We start from the raw sequence: 22,447 nt of genomic DNA, 5'->3' as shown, positions 1-22,447 counted from the left end.
CGTCTTAAAGGTAGTTTTGCTCTGTTAATACTCTGGAAGATCGGTTCTTAGCTAGACCTAGTGATTTTCTTACCTGACAAAGGTACCTAACAAAGAATCTCACGCCTCACGGGGCTGTAGGCAGCAGAACGGAATGTTGTAGCTGTGTTCGCATGGCTCTAGTAATCACAACAGATCCTTCCAGTCCAAAAGTGTTGGCAGAATTAGCTACCTAGGAACAAAAGGATTCTTAGAATAAAATAACAGTATAAAGTTATCAATAATATTCTAATGCCATTTTCGGAATAGGGCTTATAGGCAAAGATTGTCCCTTAAATATATTTGGGTTTAGGATCGGTGTAAAATAGTATCACCATTCTAAGGTTGAATATATTTGACAAAACAGGGATTAGTGCGTCGCTGATCTGGAAAGGAGACATTGGTGAGAGATTGTGGTTCTGTGATAAAGGACTGCATTTGTCCCTGGAACCCGGAGGCGACCCATAAGTTGGTTCCGTTACCGGATAAACCCAGGTAAGATTTAACTTTTCCTTTAGGGGGGGAGAGGGCTATAAAGCCACTAAATAAGTCTTACCGCTAGATATCCATAGTCAGAGTTAACATCGTTTTCTTCTAGCCTCGAATATAGCCTCGAATATATGTCCTGAAAATGGAAGATAATATTATTGATAATATAGACGAGGATGTATTAAATCCTCCACCATACAACCCTGAATATCAACCTAACTTAGATAATACTGAACAGCAGTATTTACACTTAGAAAATATAAATGATCAAATTGAGGAAATACCTCGAATTCAAACTGAGCCTGAGGTTCACACTATTCCAGCCATGTTTGTTTTAAATAACAGACGCAGAAATAGAATCTTGCATAGGCCACAATTACATTTCAACCCCCAAAATGAGATAGAGCATAATATACAATCAATAAAACAAGAACAAACAGGCACAAAGCCTAAAAATAAAAAAGAAAATAAACCATCATCAGATCCACCAGAATATGAATCTGAATCTAGCGATTATTCAGAAAAACATAAAAATAAAAAACACAAAGATAAAAAATACAGACACTATGATCCTCTCAATCCTCATGGCTTTGAGGATAGGCGACATCACAAACATCATGAACACCGTCACAAACAAAAAGACAAACAAAGCGATAGCGACAAAGAGGACAGAAGGAAAGACGATAAAAACTTCTCAATGCCAAAGAGAAAGAATAAACACAGAGACAGTAATAGTCCAACATCAAGTTCAAGTTCAAGTTCCAGTTCATCTGATACGGAATCAGATTGGGACAGACGAACATCCTCTAACAATAGAGATAATAGAAATAGAGAGGAAATGAACGAAATGAACTTATTAGAAAATAAACTAACCTCTGAACAGATGGATAAGTTGAGGCTCCTTCTCCAAGATTCACCCAGCCATACAGATCTAAATATTAAAAAAATCATGAAACTTATCCCAAACAATCTAGTATGGGGTATCGCAGAACATGAGCGCATTTTTCGCCAAATAAAATATCTTGGCAAAATACCCAATCTATACGGGGAACAAACAAATCCTTTTACTTTCTTCAACACTTTTAAATATCTAGAAACATATATAAAACCATTCACCCATAGTTCCTACAACAACATAATAATCCACTATTTTAACCCAGAATCAAGGAACAAACTGGATATGCTAGAAATAGATCCTAATGTGCTAAGTGCACAGGATTTTGTAAAAGCCATCCTAACTACCATAGGTGCCGAAATACTTGGGCCACAGGATTACGAAAGGCGTTTCCACACCTATAGGATAACGGCAGAGGACGAGGACAGACCTAACAAAGCTGTCATAAATCTAGCTGCAATGTTGCAAAAAACGGGAAATTCCCACGAAAATCAAATGGCTAAACTTAGAGAAAAAGTGTGTTTTTATCTAGTACCGCAATATTTGCAATCTGCATTTTTGGCAACGACAAATATACCACATTGCACAAAAGAGACAATACTAAACTGGTTTAGCAACAATCGCAGCTATTATCATGCAGCTGTAAACAGAAAAAGAAGGATGGAAAAACAGAAAAACGGGAATGTTAATCAGTTAGGAAAAAATCGCCTAAATTCCCTAACAGCCAAAAAAGAGACACCAAAAGATAATGGCAAAAACAAAGGACAACAAAATGATAAAAATGCCAAAGATGTATCTACAAAACCTAAACCTGTTTGCGAACATTGCAAAAAAGGACATTATAGCAAACATTGTCTTAAACACCCAGACCCTGCTATTAGGAAAGCTAATGGGGAATGGTGGGACAAAAAGAAAAAAGAGAAGGAATTGGCTAATCGTATCGTTTGCCTACTATGTAATTCTGACACCCATGGTAGTGCCGATTGTCACTATTACCCCAATGTGACACCGGCCCAAGAACAATGCCCTAGATGCCTACATTATGGGATAACGAGACGCCATCATCCACTGGCAGCGTGTACTTTACCACTGCCAGCGGAAAAAAACGGCTAAGGCCGCCGAGTACTTCTCAAGAAATCAATAAAATACATAATACGGACTCTTGGGAAATACCCGGCGCCCCTGACAAAGGGAAAAACTCACCTGCTATAAACAAACATCAAATATCCATTCCAGTGGCAGTTACACTCACTCTAAAAACAGAAATAAATAATGAAAATCAAGAAATTAAACTACTGGAATGTTCAACCAATAAAGACAAACAAAATAACCCTGTAAATATCCCACTTAATTATGATATTCAAGATGAATCTGTAAATAATAAATCAGCAGCCCCTGGCAGCTTAAATGAAGGTAACAGCTGTGATATTGTAAATAGTAATAGTATAAATAAGGACCAAATATTAGATATCAATTTGACAGAAACCATACCTGTCAAAGAAATTGTAAAAAAGGGTATATCCGAAAAACTACAAGAGCTTAAAGAATCAGAAAATGAACCAATTAATGACAGCAATAGTAGCAACTTACCCATTTCGAGCGAAGATAAAGCCAATAGCACCATACTTGAACAAACAACGCTATATCCTAAAATAGAAATAAAAAATGTTAGTAGTAATTCTGATGATACCCAATCTATTGAAGAAAATGACTTAAAAATTCTTTCCGAAGAAAACCCTTCAATGGAAGATACCCCTGAATATGATATAGATGAAAACGATCTATTAACAGATATTACAGGATTAACTAGGGCTGAAATCATGGCCGAAATCGAAAAAATCGAATTAGACAGTGACAAAGACTCTATATCAGACTTAAGTGACTTAGATAGTAGCGATTTTAGCTCAGATGAGGATGAAAAAAATCCTCCATCAATCTCCGAATCCGGATTAGAAAAAATATTTGAAAATTTCGAGTATCGGGGAGATAAATCCGTAGAAGAACACCTATTGAATATCAATCAAACCATAGCTAACATAGATATGGGAAATAAAATAAAAACAGACGAACAGACTGAAGTTGAAACTATCGCTAGCGGCTGTTTTTACCTGGACGAATTTGATAATGCAGCGTCTGCTAGGCAAGAACATAAAGCCGGAAACATTGAACAGTCATTTTTAGAACCTGATGATGAGTCTGAAAGCAGAATAAAACATAAGAAACATTATTTTAAAAATGAATTATCATTGGAGAATCGTGTAAAAATCGCAAAAACAATATCGTTTTTGAGTTATTTACACGAATACCCAAACCAAAATAAAATTATGACACTTATTATGATTGTGCTCACAGCCATGTTGTTGGGAAATTATCTTGCTCCATATGGGCTGTTGACGATAATTTTCCTATATGTCAATATACCCAATGGGAGATATTTCCTGCAACTGCTGGCTGAGAGGACAACCGACATAATAGATATAGACAAATTAGAAACAAATCTCGAAATTAAAGCGATTCAAAGCCACCTAGGCGTGCTGGACAAGATCCAAATTCCCGTGGCAATTAATGGCGGCAAAATAATTTTTGAACTTGACACTGGGGCCGCAGTAAACTGCGTTTCAGAAAATATCTTACTAAAAGTGCTGCCTAATTACCACGAGATGGAGCTATGCTCAGCCTACCGTTTGTCTTCAGTAGAAGGCAAAGCGATAAGCGTCATTGATGCCCGACGCCTAGGGGTTGAGTTCGAAGGGGTGGGAAAAGTGTTCTTGGACTTCCATGTACTTAAAGAAAAGAATATTTGCCTATTAGGACGCCCGTTTTTGATTACTTGTAATATAGGCATGCAGGTAAAGGGGCAAAAGGTCTACATAGAAATAAACCCTAACAGAAAGAAGGTAAAAAACCCCTTTGCTGTCAATATCAAAAAATTAGAACTAGCAAAGGGAGAAGAAAAACTAATAGAACTGGAAGTTAAAGATAAAGACCCAAACCAAGAACACTTCATCCCACACCTTTCAAACATGTATACTCAAATTAAAATAAAGTATAAAATGTACTCAATAACCAGGACAGGGGAAAATAAACTCGCGGTGTACTGTGAAAATGTAGGAGAAAATCCTCTTATCATCAAACCAGGCGGGTTTCTGATCTCTCTCCTGCCTTGCCAACCTGAAACAGACAAAAAATTAGAATTAAAAGGTTTTAAAGCACCTAAAATGGGTTCAATTAAATCAATCGCTGTCTTGAAAGGAAACAATGGAATTAAAGAGCAGCTTAATAAAATAAAAAAAGGTTCCAATATTCTGTCAAAGACGCACGATTACCTAATTAAACCCATCCTAAATATAATAAAATATGTTAAGAATAAAGTAAAAAATATTGTAAATAAATTACTGGATAAAATACCATTTAAAATAGTGCTAAAAAACGTATAAAGCCCCGCTCTAAAGTTGATGTTTTTAAGAAAGATAAAACATATGTTAACATAAATAAGATTATTAAAATAAATAGTGTAAATACAATACAACCAGAAAATGAATTAAGTCTCGAAGAAATAGCAGATATTTTTGGGGATAATAAAGAGGGAATTGAGTTGACTGCGCCACTACCCCCACCACCATTAACCTTAGAACAAATATTAGGAAAATTAAGCTACATAGAGGACCAAAATGTAAAACAAAGAGTAGCTAATCTTCTATTAAAATTTGAAAGTGGGGCGTCCCACAACTTCGATATTGGGGAAAGTATTGAAGAAATGGATTTCCCTTGCCCTGAAAATTATGATAAGAATACTAAAATCTATAATCTCTCCCTAACAGATACGCTCCATCTTAGATATTTCATAGACCTATGCCTAAAAATGGACATTATAGAATGCTCCCCACCCAGCCAGCAGTTTGGGTCACCTGTTTTCCTTACGAGCCGTAAGGATAAACAGGCGCCACCACGCATAATCATTGACTCTAGGGGGGTAAATGCTAGTATTCCTTACAGCGTATCATCGATCACAATGGATCCGATGAATACGCTAAAAAATCTGCTACCTAAAGTAAGATATGGGACTTTTGTAGATATTAAAAATGCATTTTATAATCTTAAACTATCTCAAAAAGTTCTTGATTCGGGAGTTTCCTGCATTGTAACAAGTTTTGGGTGTTTCCGGTTTAAGAGGGCCATTACCGGTTATGCAGGAACACCCAGCCTTTTGTTGCATTATATATTGTCCAATATTCATTTAAATGACTTAAAAATTAATGACATAATAGAATTGTTGCTAGTTTGGTTCGATGACCTCTCAATCTTCTCATGGTATGAAGAAGACATCGAGGACCACCTCGCCAAACTAGAAACTTTTCTATCCCGCCTTAATAGGTTAAATCTAAAATTAAATTTGGACAAATGTACTTTCTGTACAGACTTAAACAAAGATAAAGTAGTTGTACTTGGCTACGAAATTGGCCAGGGACGGATTACCATCCCTGACAAAAAAGTCAAATATATAATGCAACTAAAGGCTCCAAAAACATTAAAAGAACTTCAATCATTCATAGGAAATCTTCAATATTATAGATCACTTTTGCCCCTACCTATCCATGGACATATGAATGCTTTGTTCCCCCAAGTAAGAAATTTTAACTGGAATGAAGAAGCCGATTTTCACTTTAATAAAATCAAAGAAATACTTGCATCTGATAATCTCAGCAATGAATCAGCAAGAAATATAGACTTTCAGATGTTATATACTGACGCCAGCAAGCATGCCATAGGTTCCAGCTTGCTAGGATTTGAAATTAAAGACCTTTTTCAATCCGAGCTGCCTAACTTTATGGACATGCCTGCTGAATTAAAAGCATATTTTAATGGCCATGAAGAGATAGGGGTACTTTTTAAAGAATCAGATTATCTAAACTTATTTTATCAAATATCAATCTTCTTAAAACTAGATTTTTCAAATTCATATGAAAATTGGTATAAAATTTTTTCAAATAATTTTACAATGTATTCACAATTAAGCTATCTCTTGGAAGTCACATCTGACGATGTTGTAAGGACTAAAAAAGAAATGAATAAAATATTTGTAGAAAAAATAAATCTACTTAGAGCAGGGGCTCTATCATTAAATAATCCATACGTTCAGACATTCCTATTCTATGCTTTTTCAATGTTTTCAAAACATAAACTTCGAATAATTTACCTGTCAAGCAAGGACGGATCCATCCTCGAGAACTTGCTCTACCAGCGGTTCACCGAATCCTCCAACTCTGAAATTATAATTTTTGTTAATAATGACAATTTTTATTATTTGGGAGTAAAAGAAAATTTTGAAATAAAACAGAGAAAATATAAAAAGACAGTTCAGAATCTAGACGTCAGTGACAGAGAAGTTTATACGTTCCTAGAAAAAAGCATGAAAAATAATTTAAATGATATTAAAGGGCGAATATAGGTTCGATATGATATGAGCTTATATGAAAGGTGCCATTTCATACTTTTAGAATATCTATGCCAAATTTAAAAATTCAAAAAAATCCTTAAGTAGATTTTGCAATTTTCTGTTTCAATTGAACATATGATAAATGAGATTGACGACAAACGGTTTATTTTAGCCCTTTACAAGACTTTTTTTTGACTATTTTGCTTAAGTTTGATTGACTATTACAATGGCACGCATCTTAAATGATAATTTAAATGTTTATTATTTTAGATTATATACTCTTTAATTCAATTTTTAAAAAGCGTAGAAATAATTTGCGTAAAAGTTTTGACTAGGGTAAATAATACGTCTTAAAGTTTATTTTCTGTACAAAGATCATTGGTTAATTCTGGAAAATATAAAAACCCTGATGTACGCAATTTTAACACACACACACACAAACCTTAAAAAAACAGGGATTTGAAATCATTCTTCCTCCAAGAAAATTTTATCAATTATTTTTTTTTTACTTTTTACATTATTTGATGTTTTTTTAACTTTTAAATATTTTACTTTATATAATTTGTATTAAGGTAGAAGATGGGTATATTTACCCCTGATTAATTGGTTTCCACATTATTACGACTATCCTTTAACGAAAGCTTTTTAATTCAACCTTGCTACGAAGCCTTGTGTGATGCTAGGGTAATTGAGTTCTTAGGGAACCACACTTATTACATAATATTATCTTGAGTTAGAAAGGTTTTAAGCTATAAACAGACTTATACAATTAGATATGTCAATATCCTTAAGTTATTTATAATCTATATAATGGCACCTTTGAAATAAGCTCATATTATATCAAACCTATATTCGCCCTTTAATGTGAGAGGAAAAATATTAGGGTTTTTCTCAAAAACCGTGGCCCCCAAAGTTATGGAGACCACAGGTATAGTGTACCTAGAGATCCTGGCCATATACGAGGGCCTCACCTTCTTTGAGGTGGAGATCAAAGGTACAAGGACATTAATACTGACAGACAATGTGGCATGTTATAAGATCCTTAGAAACAAGAAAATTGAGAATCGTAAGAGTAAGCTTGATTACTTGAGTCAAAAAATTCTCTATTGGTTTGGAAAAATGGTTTCCTTTCTATCTATTCGGACAGACGAACAGCTGGCCGATTTTATTAGCCGCTTAATGCCCCATGCTACTGAAAGACTTGACTTTCAGGTGGAGGAAATAAAGCCTGTATATCAAGGGGAAAATTTTGCTATTTTTGATGCAGCACCCATTATTAGGGACAAAGAAAACTTTATAAACAAGGACACGGATGTACAAATTTTAGCAGTAACTAGAGGCAAAGCTGACGAAGTTCTTAAGAAATATGAGGAATTAACAACCCGCAATAAAAGGGCAAAAAAGGATAAAACCAAAAAGCCCAGTAAAAAGGAATTGCAAGAATCAAAAGCTTTAGCAGAAAAATTACTAGAACAAGTTTTGCCTCCTGTCCCTGCTAAAAATCCGTCCGAAGAAAATATTAATGTGCAACATGAAAGTACTAGTATACCTATCCCTGTCCCCAAGACATCAGACAATAAGACACATGTTGAAAAGAGCTCAAATCAAATTGATGACCAAAATGTTAATTTTGATTCAGGGGTTAAGGATACAGACTCAGATAAAAAACAACAACTTTTTAATGACCCAATTCCTATAACAATTGAGGATAATAATCCAATAGATATTGTGCCCGTAGATGAACAATTTATTATAAATGATCCTATTCCAATTCTCCCTGACGAAGAGCAAAAAGTAATAGAAAATCCAATAAGTAATCTTGCAGATAATGAATCAATAAATTTTAATAATATAGATCCCCTGACTCCTGACCCTATTGAACAAAATGTTAACACGAGTTCAAAAATAAATTTAAATGTTGAAAACACTGAGGATTTAGGGATAAGCATTGATACAAAAAAATCATTTTCTGAAGTCCTATTAAATACACAAGAACACAGTACAGTAGGACATAGTTCAAATCAGGCTATGGCAGACAAAATGGCACATTTTGAACAACAACTCAATAAAAAACCTGACAGGGAAGAAAGGGAAAAAATGAGAAAAGAAATAGTAAATGAATTTCTAAATCAACCCCTTGATAATGAACAAAATCTGTCAAATAAAACTGAAAGTCACACCGAATATGAAGAAAGCATAATATTATTACCAAATGCAAATGCTACTTTTGAAAGGCTGCGAATTTTTGAAAAGTCTACCTTTATACAATTACAAATAAAAGAAAATTTGTCAGATGACGTCAATCCAACGACATTAAAATATAAGCAAAATTTATTAATTCTACCCTACCCTCTTTATGGCTATATTGCTGGAAGTATGCACCGTGATATGGTACATGCAGGGGTGAAAAGGGTTCGTGATAATATAACATCTACATTTTATGTACAATATAAATCAAAATTGCGGAAAATAATTGAAGCCCATATAGGCTTATGTTGTACATGCATAAAATCCAAAAATAATCACTTAAGATTAAAGAGATTAACCTCAATTAATAGAAATAATAAATTTAGAAATACTGTGGTGGCAATGGACATATTAGAATTTAGTAAGAAATCAAAAATAGATGGAATAAAAGGAATACTTGTCTTTATGGATGTTGCCACCCAGTATATTACACTGCATTACCTACCAGACCTAAACTACGAAGACATTGAGAATGGCATAAGCCAGTACATTCTATTGCATGGACATGTCAAAAACTTTTGGGCCGACAACGGCAAGAACATCAAAAATTCTAAAAGTCATTTATTTTTAAGAAAAATAGGCTCAAGATTTTTAGATAGTGCCGCTTATAAAAGTGCCTCGAGAGGCAATATCGAAAATAGGATTAAAGTAATCCAAAATTTAGTACGAATTGCAAGGGCACATGCCGCAGATATAAAAATTAAAACAGCATTAAGCACAGTAATACATATAGTGAATACAATAAAATTAATAGGAACAAAGCTAAGTCCCTATAACCTTCATTACCTTAGTTTGTATGGTTTTGAAGGTGGAATAGTGCAAAATGATAATTTATTTAGACCTAATTTTTCATTTGACCCCAAATCTCTATCCAAGAGATTTGAGGATTACCAGATTCCTTTTAAGCAATTACATGATGAAACACAAGAATTTATTTTCAACAGACAAGACAAATTGTTGAAAAAACTTAACAAGAATAGGCATGACCATAACTATAAAGTGGGGCAGTTTTGCGTGCTGCGCCGTGACCATCTAAAAAAGAAATACTACGCAAAAAATAAACCAGTTTTTGATTTAATAGTATGGGTAATACTTCATATAGGAACACCCCTAATTACGATAAAAAATATCTGGAGCACTTCTACAAAGAAAGTGAACCCCACGCAAATAAAAATACTGCGTGAGGATTTAATAGGCGATTATCAATTACCCAGAAAGGTTGCTAAACACTTTAAGGTGTTGACCTTACGGGATATCCGAAAATTTAACAAAATAAATAAAGCAAATAGAATACTGAGAAGTATATCAGACGACAAATCTAGTTCTAGAGTAGATTCACTGTCAAGTATTTAATCTTAGCTAAATTAAAGAAAGACAAATATCCTAGTTATATAGTAGCTATTCTCCTTTAATATTTAAAAACCCACCTTTCGTCATTGCGGCCAATTTCGGAAAGCTCAAGCTCATCGGACTCCAAGGGAAAATCTTGTCCATCAGTTCCTTGTTTTGTAACAGCATCTTGGACCTCGCTGTAAACATCCAGCTCCAGCCACGAGCCAGACAGGCAGATGTCCTGGAGCGAGGTGGGAAGGCTTCGGGTTCCGATGGGGCACAAACAAGGCAGAGATCTTGGAGTAGGGTCGCGCAGCGACGACGGGATTAGATCCATCTTTTGTTTAGCCACGTTATAACGTCGCTGGTAAGCATGCATTTCAGTTCGCAACCTCAAACACTCTACTCTAAGGCGTTGGGTTTTGGTATTCAAGATTCTATAGCGAATTTTTAACCCCTCCTCTTCGGTTTTAGATCTCTTCAACAGCTGGCGAACATTCCTCAAGTCACACCAAAGGCTGAGGGAGTTACAAATACAGGTCACCTGAAAATAAAAAATACAATTAATAAAATAAGTGATTAAAAAACACATTTGTTAGAATAAATGTAACATGTGTCATTCAAAAACAATAGACATAATAAAAAGCAAACAAGTAGTGTCCCCTGATCGCATGAGTATATATTGGGAGTTAGTAAGAATAATTCGACAGTTGGATTTATTGTACAACGCAATCATCCAAGCCAAAATCTGTCTATGCAGAGCTTGTAAGAAATTAAAAAGGAGAGAAGCTACACAGGAATCAGACGCACGTTTTTATCGATATATGGAGTTAAACTATCAACGTATGGCACGCCCTTATCTGAGAAGAATCATTTTAAGTTTAGCCGCACAAATTGGGTTAAATTTAGGGCAACAAAACTCTTTGGAATAGTTAACCAATCATTCACTTAAATAAACTACACAAATTATTTTCAGTAAAACATCAGAAAATAAAGACAATACTTAAACTCTAAGTGAAAAAAAATGATAGTTGTGAATTCACCAGAACTTTTTAGATGCTTTCCTAAGAAAAAACTCATGGAACTAGTGGATGCTGATATAAAACAAGAGGATGTGATTGTACTTTGCTATGATTATATTTTCTACTTCAACGCTATGTTCAGGGACTTGAAGTGGGTCCAAAACGCCACCTGTGATGAGATATTTCATGACCAGCTGAGCGATCAAATTCGAAAGAACGGCGAATGGAAAGCCTTCTTGAAAAATTTGATCGCTTGGTTCCGCGAGTCCCCATGGAGTGAAAGGCTGACCAAAGTTTTCCTTGACCATGTGGCCAGCATCGACCATTCTATCAACAAATATCACTTAGCCATCAGGGAATGGGACTCTGCAGTATGGGAGGGGAGAGATAAACCTAGCCGGTTTCAGAGAGAACGACACGAGCTCCCCCATCACGAAGGAAGCCGACTTCAAAGCCTCGGTCGCCGACAACCTCGAGAACATGAAGATCACCGTGCTCACCGCAACCAGGACAGACGAGATAGACGTTACCAACAACTGCAAGAACGCCGTGCTAACCATTACCAGCACGATACTCGTAACCTACTTGGAGAGTATCCTAGAGAACAACAACAAAGGCCAAGTGGACTACCAGCATGGGGTTTCAGAGCCTGGCCTACTAGGGGAGACCTTCGCCTACAACTTGATAGAGGAGCAGGACGTCGCCGCTGTGCCTCGGTTCAACCAATGCCACGCTATGACTCCGCCCCTAGAAACCACGATGGTTAAGAAAATTAATACCCATCCACTTAGATATTAGTCTAGAATAGCAACATATTTAATCCTTATTCATGATACCTATATTTAACCATATTATCCTTATTTAATCTTATTTAGCCATATTAATATTATAATCTTTATATGTTAATCTCTATATAATCAAAATATATTATAATCAATAAGCACAAAATGAGTTAATGTATCGCTTAAAAATAATTATGAATGATTGGTAAACTCTATTTAAAAAAGATAGGGATAAGTAGATTAAAAAATTAATTGAAATCTTGTTTCTATATTTAGGAAAACGAGAAAAAATCTAAAAAGTTTCTAAGCGACAATAGTAGGTTTTGCCTCAAAATAAATAAAATCGTAGCAGTAGAATGTGCGGCTGATGCCTAGAAAAGCTTCGCTCCCAGAAAAATAGAATTGATATTAAAACAAAAACGCAAAATTGTAGAGTAGCTTACTTCCAAAAAATTTAGTTGATAGGTGTATCTTAAATATGCATTAATACCTAAGTAAAACGTTAAAGGACCAATCCAAAAACAGTTTTCTATGAAAAAGTAATAATTAAAATAAAAAAGGTTCTATTTACTACAAAAAATCTATATCGACGAACGTAAAAAGCTAATTTAAGTAAAGCTTCGCTCCGAAACTATTTTCATTTATTAATATTTCCCTTTTGTAAAACAAATAAAGTGTTGAAAAAAGTTGACACATGTCAAATTTGAGCATAAACAGACCTAGGATGATTTTCAATTTAATTTAAATAATGCAAATTAGAATAAGTATGACACCAGCTTGCTTATTTTGAAGTCCAACTTGCGAATCTTTTGAAACACACTCACACAGCCTAGTCTGCTGGTGTGTGTGCGTCACACCACTCAGTTAGGGATACACACACCCTAGTGCCACATAGGCATACGCACACACAAGCCAATTAGCAGTAAAGTACATCTCAGAAGGTCACTGAGGGACACACACACACACACACACACACCACCCGTGCTGCGCTAGCACACACACACACGCAAATACACTTAGCCTAGATAAAACATCAAACATACAAAATACAATTTTTATTAACAAAAAGTAACAAATTAATTAATAATCATATTAATAAAAAACTCTTCGCGTAGGCGTAAATATTCATCGAGAATAGGTCTCATGCGAACGACAACGGTCTCACGGTCCTCACCATAGCTGGGATATTGGGAGAGAAAGACACTATACAGGCGTTCCAAACGTTCATGAAATCCAGTAAGGAAACTTTCCCTAACTCTCATAGGCAATTCAGGATTGTTGAACCTGGTCACACTCTCATATTTAACTTCATCCAACACTTTATCCAATAAAACCTTAATATAATTCTGCATATTCTCAAAATTAAGATTATTTACAAGCAAGGCTTGAGAATTTTCCAGCACATTTTCTGCAAATGACATCTTTCAAACAGAAAATATAACTGATTAAAATACCATAATAACCATTCATTTTATACCAAAATAACCAGGTACACTAAGCTAAAGATACGAATCAAGCTCACGAGTAAACATCATTAACCTGTCATTAATCAATTCCTATTGGCTAATAGAATGCTACATGATAATGCGCTAAATTACAGCGGCAAGCCTAACACTACAATTCTTTCCAATACAAATATAAAATAAATCTAACCTTTAATAAAAAATTTTAATAAATTATTACGCCGTTTAAAACAAATAAAAAACAATTTTCCACAATTTATTGAAAAAATTAATTTGGAATCAATAAGAACAATATTTCGAAATCAAGGAAAGCTACCGCTGGTTTCCGCACAGATCCTGTTGGAAATTGAATCGAGTCTTCGACGAATATAATCAACATAATCATTTGAATACTCGATAAAATCTTCGGCAAACGTAGCAGGTTTAGTATCATCTGGTGTGAAACGAATGACCCATTCAAATTCTAGATCCAACAACTCTCTTCTAAAATTATCGCGATCAGTTTGAGAAGCTAAATCTCCGTATTCGCCGTTTTGTAGACCCACCACAATTTTGGCTATATTTCTAGTGAAATCGCCATAAATAGCTTTTAAAGCCTCACGACCAGCAAATGTAGGCATTTTCGCAATAAGCAACAAAACACAACTGAAATTAAACAAAACAAACCAAGCAAACATCAATTAAAACACAAATATAAACCAATTCGCGCGCAAATTAAACGCGCCAAATAACAAAGATTTAATACACCTGGAGAAATAAAAAACACCCCTTTTTAAACCGATTAAAATAAAAAACTAATCTACACAACAGCTGCAGGCAGCTAGACAATAAAAGAGGCGGCAAAATTATTAAAACAAAACAAATTTTAAAAAAAAAAAAAAAAAAAAAAAAAAAAAAAAAATATAATATAAAACAAAATAAATAAAATAATTTTCACATTTATTAATGCATATTTGAAACACAAATAATTTGTCTAAACATGAAAAACTTGGAGCTGGTGAAACTCTACATCATCTTCTACGGTTTTCAACTTAGCAAGTTGAACATCTTCAGTTTCTCCTGGCAAAGGCCGACAGAGCAAGACCCTTGCGACTAAAGTCTCTTGGACACCCAATAGTCTAACCACCTCCTGTCTATCAACGGTAGGATCAGAGGTCTCAATCCTCGCTTGTAGATATCTATGTGCATTCCTCATGACGCTAGTCAAATCCTCCCAAATTAATCTAACAGTTTCGCTTGCAGCCATTCTTTTGAATATTCGCTAACCAACTAAAAGTAAAAACAAATGCAAAAAACTTCAGAACTCTGAGCACACCAGATAAGGATACGCGCGCGCAAGGATAAATAAACCAGCCATAGAACAAAAACAAAATAAATCAGAAATATTTTTCAAGCATACAAAACAACAAATAAATAAATATTACAAAATTTATTCATAAAATTATGGCAATAAATTTTATAAAACACTACAAACTAAAACTAAACTACAAATTCAAATTTTAATATTCTTGCCAAATATCATAAACATTCTGGCCAACCAAGCCCATAGCATCTCGAAAAAATCGGTCCAGTTTTGCAACCTTTTTATAGATAGGTTTCATCTTTCGGACAAAAGCCTCCTTGGTTTCTCCGAATATGGGGCGGCTCAAGCTGAAATAGTTGAACAGTACATCCAATTCACGTAAACATTCTTTAGCCAAGATACAGATACCATCACCAGGATATTCCAAATAAGATTCGAACTGCTGCCGAGCACAACCAAACTCGTATTCTCGAATAAAATCCCAATCATCACAGGCACTCTCATAGGCATACTCATAACAAACATCCGAATCCGTGAACTCCATCTCAGACATCTTTATTCCAAAGTTCAATAGAGAATGATAAATTCATAAAGCACAACTTATATTTATACTTAAAATTGTCAATAACACACATACAGATTACAAACAAACACACCGATATCAAAAAATTCAAAATAACAAGCAAAAATTTAAACCTTAGAATAAATAGGTAAAATTAAAATTTTGTTTCAAAAAGCGTTAAATTTATAAAACTACTAAATATATTATAATCCTTATAGCGTTAACACACAACAGCAATAGAAAAAATAGCAAAGATAAAGATAAAGATGTAAAGTAACTAAAAATAAACGTCAAAGATTTTTATATGGATTGCTAAATTGGCACGCTAAACATGAAAACTGTTTTTACATCTCCCTTGATTTTAAGGTTGTGTATTTGTGTATTTCACATGACAACCCCCTTCGGCTGTTTTAGGGGAGTGTAGATATTTTTACTGTATTACAGTTTACTGTTGTATCTAAATGTTTTTCTTTGATTACAAAAAATATTAATGCTAAATTTTAGATGAATCCTTTTTGTATTTTTGTGAAACCACTGTTAAATTTAAGAAAATAAACAGCAGATGGTTGTTGTTGAATTCGGAGCGACATCATTTCCTCAAATGTAACATAATATCAATTTAATCACTTTTCTAGCAGCTACACCCCTAGAGGCCTTTAGGCGTGCCTGAGTAATACCTGGGGGTGGGGGGGAGTAGACAATCCACAATAGCAATTTTAGTTTTTTTAAAAGAAAGAGCACAAAATTTTTCTTTGGAGGGTGTTGGTACCTACACCAGTGAGAATTATCATTGTAAGAAGAATCATATTGGTTCAGCGGTTAGTGAGATCCTTCGCTACACACACACACACTTAAACACACACAAACGCACATACATAGACATCCTGTTACTTTTATTTAATGATTAGAACCATACGTTATTATCACAGCATTGATTCACTCTAATTATCAAACAGAGCAACTTATATATAATATCTACTACTAGCGGATGCGCCTATAACACCAGAAAAATAGCTTAGAATTATACTGGGACCTATGTAAAGCTTCCAAAAAGGGAGATTACAATAGCTTCAGTTGATAGCTAAATGTTAACAGACAAATTACTTTCTCGTATTCATTCGAATCCAGTGGATAAGAATCGGTTCTAATCCATACGAAAAAAACTATGTCTGGCATTGTATTATATCCAGCTTTCTACGATAATAAAAATGTACAATCATAAGATTAATAATATAATTGTACATTCTATATCCGTGGAAAGCTGTTTATAATACGATGAAAGAAATAACTATTATGTAATAAGATTGTCTTTTTAACTAAATACTTTGCTAACATGATTAACTGCAAATGTGATAGGACACCATTGAATTCTCGTTTTTAGAAAGGATATGATTACACCAGTAGCCATCATATCTATATGATTATATCATATTTTCAGAATAATTGCAAGCAATCAAATAAATGCATCAATCAGTCCATACAGACAGTTGGACGGACAGATTTTAATAATGAACCTTTCATGATGCGAATGTGATAGTACACCATTGAATTATTATTTTTAGGAAGGATATGATTACACTAGTAGACATAATATCTATGATTATATCATATTTTCAGAATAATTGCAACCAATCAAATAGCTGCCCCCTGGTGCATTAATCAGTCCATACATGCAGACAGACGGACAGGCTGACAAATTAATAAAAAAAGGTAATGCTAAATGATGACAAATCCCAGACATATATCCTTATACTAAAGTAACAGGATGTTTGTCTGTTTGTATGGTTGTTTGGCTGTGTGTTTGTACCAAAGGATCTCGCTAACCGCTGAACCGATCGGGTTCTCCTTAACAGGGTAGCTTCTCATAGGTCCCGGTAAGGTTTATAACTATTTTCTTGGGGGGTGGGACACCCCCAACCCCCTAAAAAAAATTTTTTACACCCCCGAAAATATTTTTTTTAAATTTTTCTTTTAAAATCTAAAATAAGAAATGGGGTTATCAAATTCGACTCCCCCATCCTCAAGTGCCCCTAGAGGCCTCTAGGGGGCGTAGCCGCTAGTAATATAATTCACATCTTTAATCAAACTAAAATTGAGGGTCAATTCCTTCTCCCTCAAACTCCTCTAGGGGAGTAGCCGCTAGTGTCTGCAGATAAAATGTTATTACATATAAATACTATAGGATTAAAAGCGTGCACAGGGTTTTGCAGGGGGGATTAAAACCTTGAGGGGAGAAATGGGCAGGCCTTACAAATTTTAAAATCAAGGGGGGTGTATACACCCTCCTTCATCATGCTGCTTTTTCTTACTTTTTATTTTATTCCCCGCCCCCACCCCCCTCTTCTATTAAAAGTAAAAGTGCCTTTTTATCACGGAGAGGGATTTCTCAAATTCTTCCTCTGACTTTATTTTATACTAGCGGCTACGCCCCTAGAAGCCTCTAGGGGCACTTAAGGTTGGAGGGGGAAAAGTTGACATCATCTCATTTTAAATTTGAGTTTCAAATGAGTAAAAAAACATTTTTTTTGGGGGGGGGGGGGAAGGGGGCCCGGGTGACGACACCCTCCCCAAAAATAATTCAAAAACTTCCCAGGACCTATAAAAAGCTTCACTGTAAAGGAGAACAATATCGGTTCAGCGGTTAGCGAGATCCTTCGAGACAGACAAAAAACGCTTACTACTTTATATAATAGGATGATTTTGCCTATTGTCGTATTAAGAACACTGTTAGATGATATATTAAAATTTAAAGTATGGCTTCGAAACGGATTAATATCCGGAGGATTAGAACCGGTTCTCAGCCATAAACGTCCAAGGGGGGGGGGGCATTTTTAATACTAAATATTTAATAATATTTTAATTACCCCCACCAAAAATTTTACCCCGGGGGTAAATTTTGGGGGGGGGGGGGGGTAAACAAAAACAACAGATTTCAGGGGGGGTAATTACCCCCTCCCCCCCCAAGCAAATTTTACCCCCCCGGGGTAAATATTTTTGGGGGGGGAAATTTGCGCCATTTTACTCCCCCCCCAAAAAAGCAAAGTACCCCCCCTTAAACAAATTTTACCCCCCCCCCAAAAAAATAAAAAGCTTGGACGTTTATGTTCTCAGCCATACTTAAAAATCATGTCTAGCATTGCATTACAGACAGTTTTCCACAAATATTAAAGTAAGAACAAAAAATTTAATACAAGTTTTGTTCGCCCGGTCTTAAAATAACTATCCAATATTGAATATTCCTACTATACTTCAGGGATGGGGCTTTAAAATCTATCATTTATTAAAATTTTTAGTTTATATTTTATTCTTCAAATGAATCATCCCTCCCTCTGTGTGTATAACGGAACATGTATTGTTTAATAATATTATAAAGAGAACATAATAAATGAATGTGGTTAAATATTTTCTTTTACTCGGCGCAAACATCTTTTAATAACATACTGCTGCGTCTCAGGGGGACAGGGATTGGTCAACGGAAATGAAAAAAGTTTTATGTGTGACGCATAAAAATAGGTCTAAAAAGGAAGGATAAGAGTAGAAGTGGGAAAGGAAACCCCTAAAAAATTAAATAGATTTAGACATACTTTTTATGACCTCACACATTACACATTCTATATCTCCTTGGCCGGTCAACCCTGTCAAGCTTATGTGCTGTTTCTTTTCAACAAATCAATATTACAAGACGTCGAAAAGGGGATGATTGGTGTCAAAAAACTGTAAAAATGATAGAATTTTACCCTCCTGTAACAAATTTACCCCCGCAAAAAGTTTATAGGGGGTATTACACTCCCTACCCCCAACAATAGGCAAAAGTAATGCAATCGAAGGGTTGGTTGTCTGTAATTGTCGTCCTGTAAGGTGCCCTAGGACAAAGGGAGGGAGAAGACAATGAACTGTACATTATTCTGGCACACAAAGTTTTATAAATATGTCTTTTAATTTAATTGCTTAAAACTTTGAGTAATTTTATTAAATCTCTATTTAGTCAAAACTAGTAGTGGTCATACTTATCAACCAATGATCAAAAGATAATCAGTTGTGTAGTGCATCACCTCAATAGACTAGAAAGTATGATTTTTAATTTGAAACTTGTATTTTTTCATTCCTATATTCCTGATTTATATCTATTATTATGATAATACATATATAGGAACCTTTTTATTTCATTAGCAGTATAACATCACTTTATAATGCTAATCAAAACTAAAATTCAATTGTACTACCATGCTACATAAGATCTCTTGAACTGGTCTCATGTTTATATTTGCAATGTTATTAGTGGCTAAAATCAGTGAAAGTTGAAAGGATTGTTCATTAGTTTTTTTAGTAGCAAAGCTACTATATAATAAGCCCATTAGTCAGTTAAGTATAGGGGAAACGTGATTTTCTCGGCTGCTATTTAAGATAAACGATCGCATTTTTAAAGATTTATTTTTCTAATGAGCATTCAATATATAATTTACTTTCTCGGTAATGCTCTGACGTTCATTTGTTTTGTAGGTGTAAAATTTTCTGCTTATTATTTCTTCCATTTGCAATGCTTATCATACTTTTACATATACTTTTTAAGAGCTTTGGCACTTAATTATATGTTGTCATCCTTGTTATATCTTGTTGGTCTTTTATTCAAGTACTCACACCCACAATCATTAATCAATACAATAAACAAGTGCTTTTATAAAATGTTGCGTTTCCAAAACGGGAATAGTAAATACTTAATGTTTCAAGGGTAAAAACCAATAATTTGAATTTTCAAAGTGTCCCTTTACTACACGTGACTTTATATAATTTTTTGCGTCAGGGACATGGACAATTCAAAGCTACCATGCCAGGTTATTGAGTCTTACAAAGATTTAACAATCACAATTAGAACATCTTGAAAAGAAAGTGTAATAATAGTTATTTCTCGCATCGTATTATAAACGGCTTTCCGCGGATATAGAATGTACAATTATAAGATTATATCCAGTTTTTATATTCGTAGAAAACTGGTTATAATATGGTGCTAGACATAGTTTTTTCGTATGGATGAGAACTGGTTCCTATCCACCGGATTCGAATGAATACGAGAAAGTGGGTTAAACCTTTTCCCCCAAAAAATAACCAACTTCAAAATGACGATTAAATGGGTAAAATTGTTTATATGGTTTATATAGTTATCCTTTCATTACGTCAGCCATGACCACTTTTAAATAAAGCTTTATAGTCGACATAATCTCAAATAACAGTTTTGACAGGGTGGATCATGTTGATTATTATTCTGCTTTTCAGAAGTTATTACACTATCCTTAGTCCCACACAGAGAGCAGAGGTTTCAATATGAAATTGTTTGTTCAAAATGTACTCCATAAAGTATATATGGTTTTATATCAATTTTGTATGTCTTTATTTCATACTCGGAATAGGTAAATGAGCTTAATATTTGGTCAAAACAAAAGCCTGACTAGAACTATTTACTGAATAAGGTTTTTAATTTTTGTTAAAGATTATTTTTGAATATAAATTGAATAGGATTCTAATTTCTTTATATATTATTTTTGACGAGTTTCAAAAATATGGTAATAATACTTCCATGGACAACAAGGCACATGTTATAAGCGAGGCATCTCTATTATCAAGACCCTAAAACTCAAGTATCTAAAATTAAGCAATTTGGCGAATAAAATGCATACAATTTTGTTAGACTTCATATTCTACTTTTAAGTTCTAATTCTCTTCATTTTTTTGAATTTGTTTGTCCTGCCATCTAATCTAATACCTTCGCTTTAACAGATGTTGTCATCCTTGTTCATACTAACTTGTTCAATGAATGTTATTATTGTTAATAGCCACGCACATCCTTAGTAATTAAACAACAATTTGATGGATAATGTCATTCTTGTTACTATTTTTATATATATTTAAAGTTTCCTTTATTACTTATATTATATACAAAACCTACACCTATATTTGTAGCATATGGCATCCTGGGCTGTTCCCTAAGATTTTAAAATATTGCAGTCACAGTGTAATATTGTCAACCCATTAGAGTGAAACAATAGAGGAGGATATGGGTTAAATAACTGTATGTCCCCACCCCGTGACACTGTGCCGACTATCAATTGGGTCTTTTAATATCAGACAATAGCGTCGGGAATATTAACACAGCCAAGTCGCTGAAAAAAGCAGAAATAAATTGTCTAACAGATGAAAATGGGTCCAGATAGTTTACTGGGTTATATCTTTATTTATAATGTTGTCGGTTCCAGGACAAACGCAGGAGTCCCAAACATCGAAGTGGACAAACGCAGGGGTGTTTAAATATTGATTTAATTAAGTATTTCTATACAGATTAGGTTAGGTTAAGATATGAATGTACAAATAAGCCCCCCGCAGAGGTTAGGCATTTTAAAAACCTATAAGTTAGTCTAAAATATGTTAGGTTAAGTGTTCACTCCTGCGTTTGTCCACTCCGACGTTTGGGACTCCTGCGTTTGTCCTAGGACCATGTTGTCAACTCACGACTGTAGCGTAACACGTAGCGAATCTGCTCGCCATTTAGGGAGGTGATGGATTCGAATCTCGGCCAAGATTACGTCACACCTAAAGACGATTAAAGCCAGTGTATGTTTAAAGAGAAAAAGCAATATGTTGAGAACTTAAACTATCTACTGTGATTTAAAGCATTTTATGTCCATAGAACACTACGACAAATGTCCTGCGTTATTTTCTTCTTTTCACTGGAATGTGATTCAATTAGGCATATCAAAACAAATTTGGTAAAAAGCAAGACATCTCTTTAATTCTTGTATGTCTGTCAGTCCATTAAGCTGAACGTCAGATCTAACAACCAGGTATAACTAAGGGGAGCCAATCTCATGTTGTATGTCCAAACACCTAGGGTATTAAGTTAAGAAA

At 34.5% G+C, this 22,447-nt stretch overlaps 1 protein-coding gene and 1 long non-coding RNA gene across 2 annotated transcripts in view; both read right to left on the bottom strand.

Moving 5' to 3' along the window:
- LOC145315023 (uncharacterized) overlaps positions 1–22,447 on the bottom strand; it is a 28,621-nt gene that overhangs the window by 718 nt on the left and 5,456 nt on the right. Inside the window, exon 3 of the long non-coding RNA XR_013877919.1 lies at positions 74–211. This is a non-coding gene — a long non-coding RNA (uncharacterized LOC145315023). The remainder of the gene's footprint in view (positions 1–73; positions 212–22,447) is intronic.
- LOC145315021 (uncharacterized) lies at positions 4,053–11,210 on the bottom strand. Its single transcript, XM_080155085.1, has 3 exons — positions 10,514–11,210; positions 6,600–6,666; positions 4,053–4,573 (listed from the first exon to the last, which is right to left on the bottom strand). The coding sequence occupies exons 1-2, from the start codon at positions 11,008–11,010 to the stop codon at positions 6,603–6,605; spliced, it is 561 nt and encodes a 186-aa protein (XP_080011211.1). The 5' UTR covers positions 11,011–11,210; the 3' UTR covers positions 4,053–4,573; positions 6,600–6,602.

The sequence above is a fragment of the Acartia tonsa genome, chromosome 3, assembly GCF_053477335.1.
Source record: "Acartia tonsa isolate MP-2025a chromosome 3, ASM5347733v1, whole genome shotgun sequence".
Taxonomy (NCBI): domain Eukaryota; kingdom Metazoa; phylum Arthropoda; class Copepoda; order Calanoida; family Acartiidae; genus Acartia; species Acartia tonsa.
Note: the sequence above shows the minus strand (reverse complement) of the source record. Positions and strands in the feature narration are given on the sequence as shown.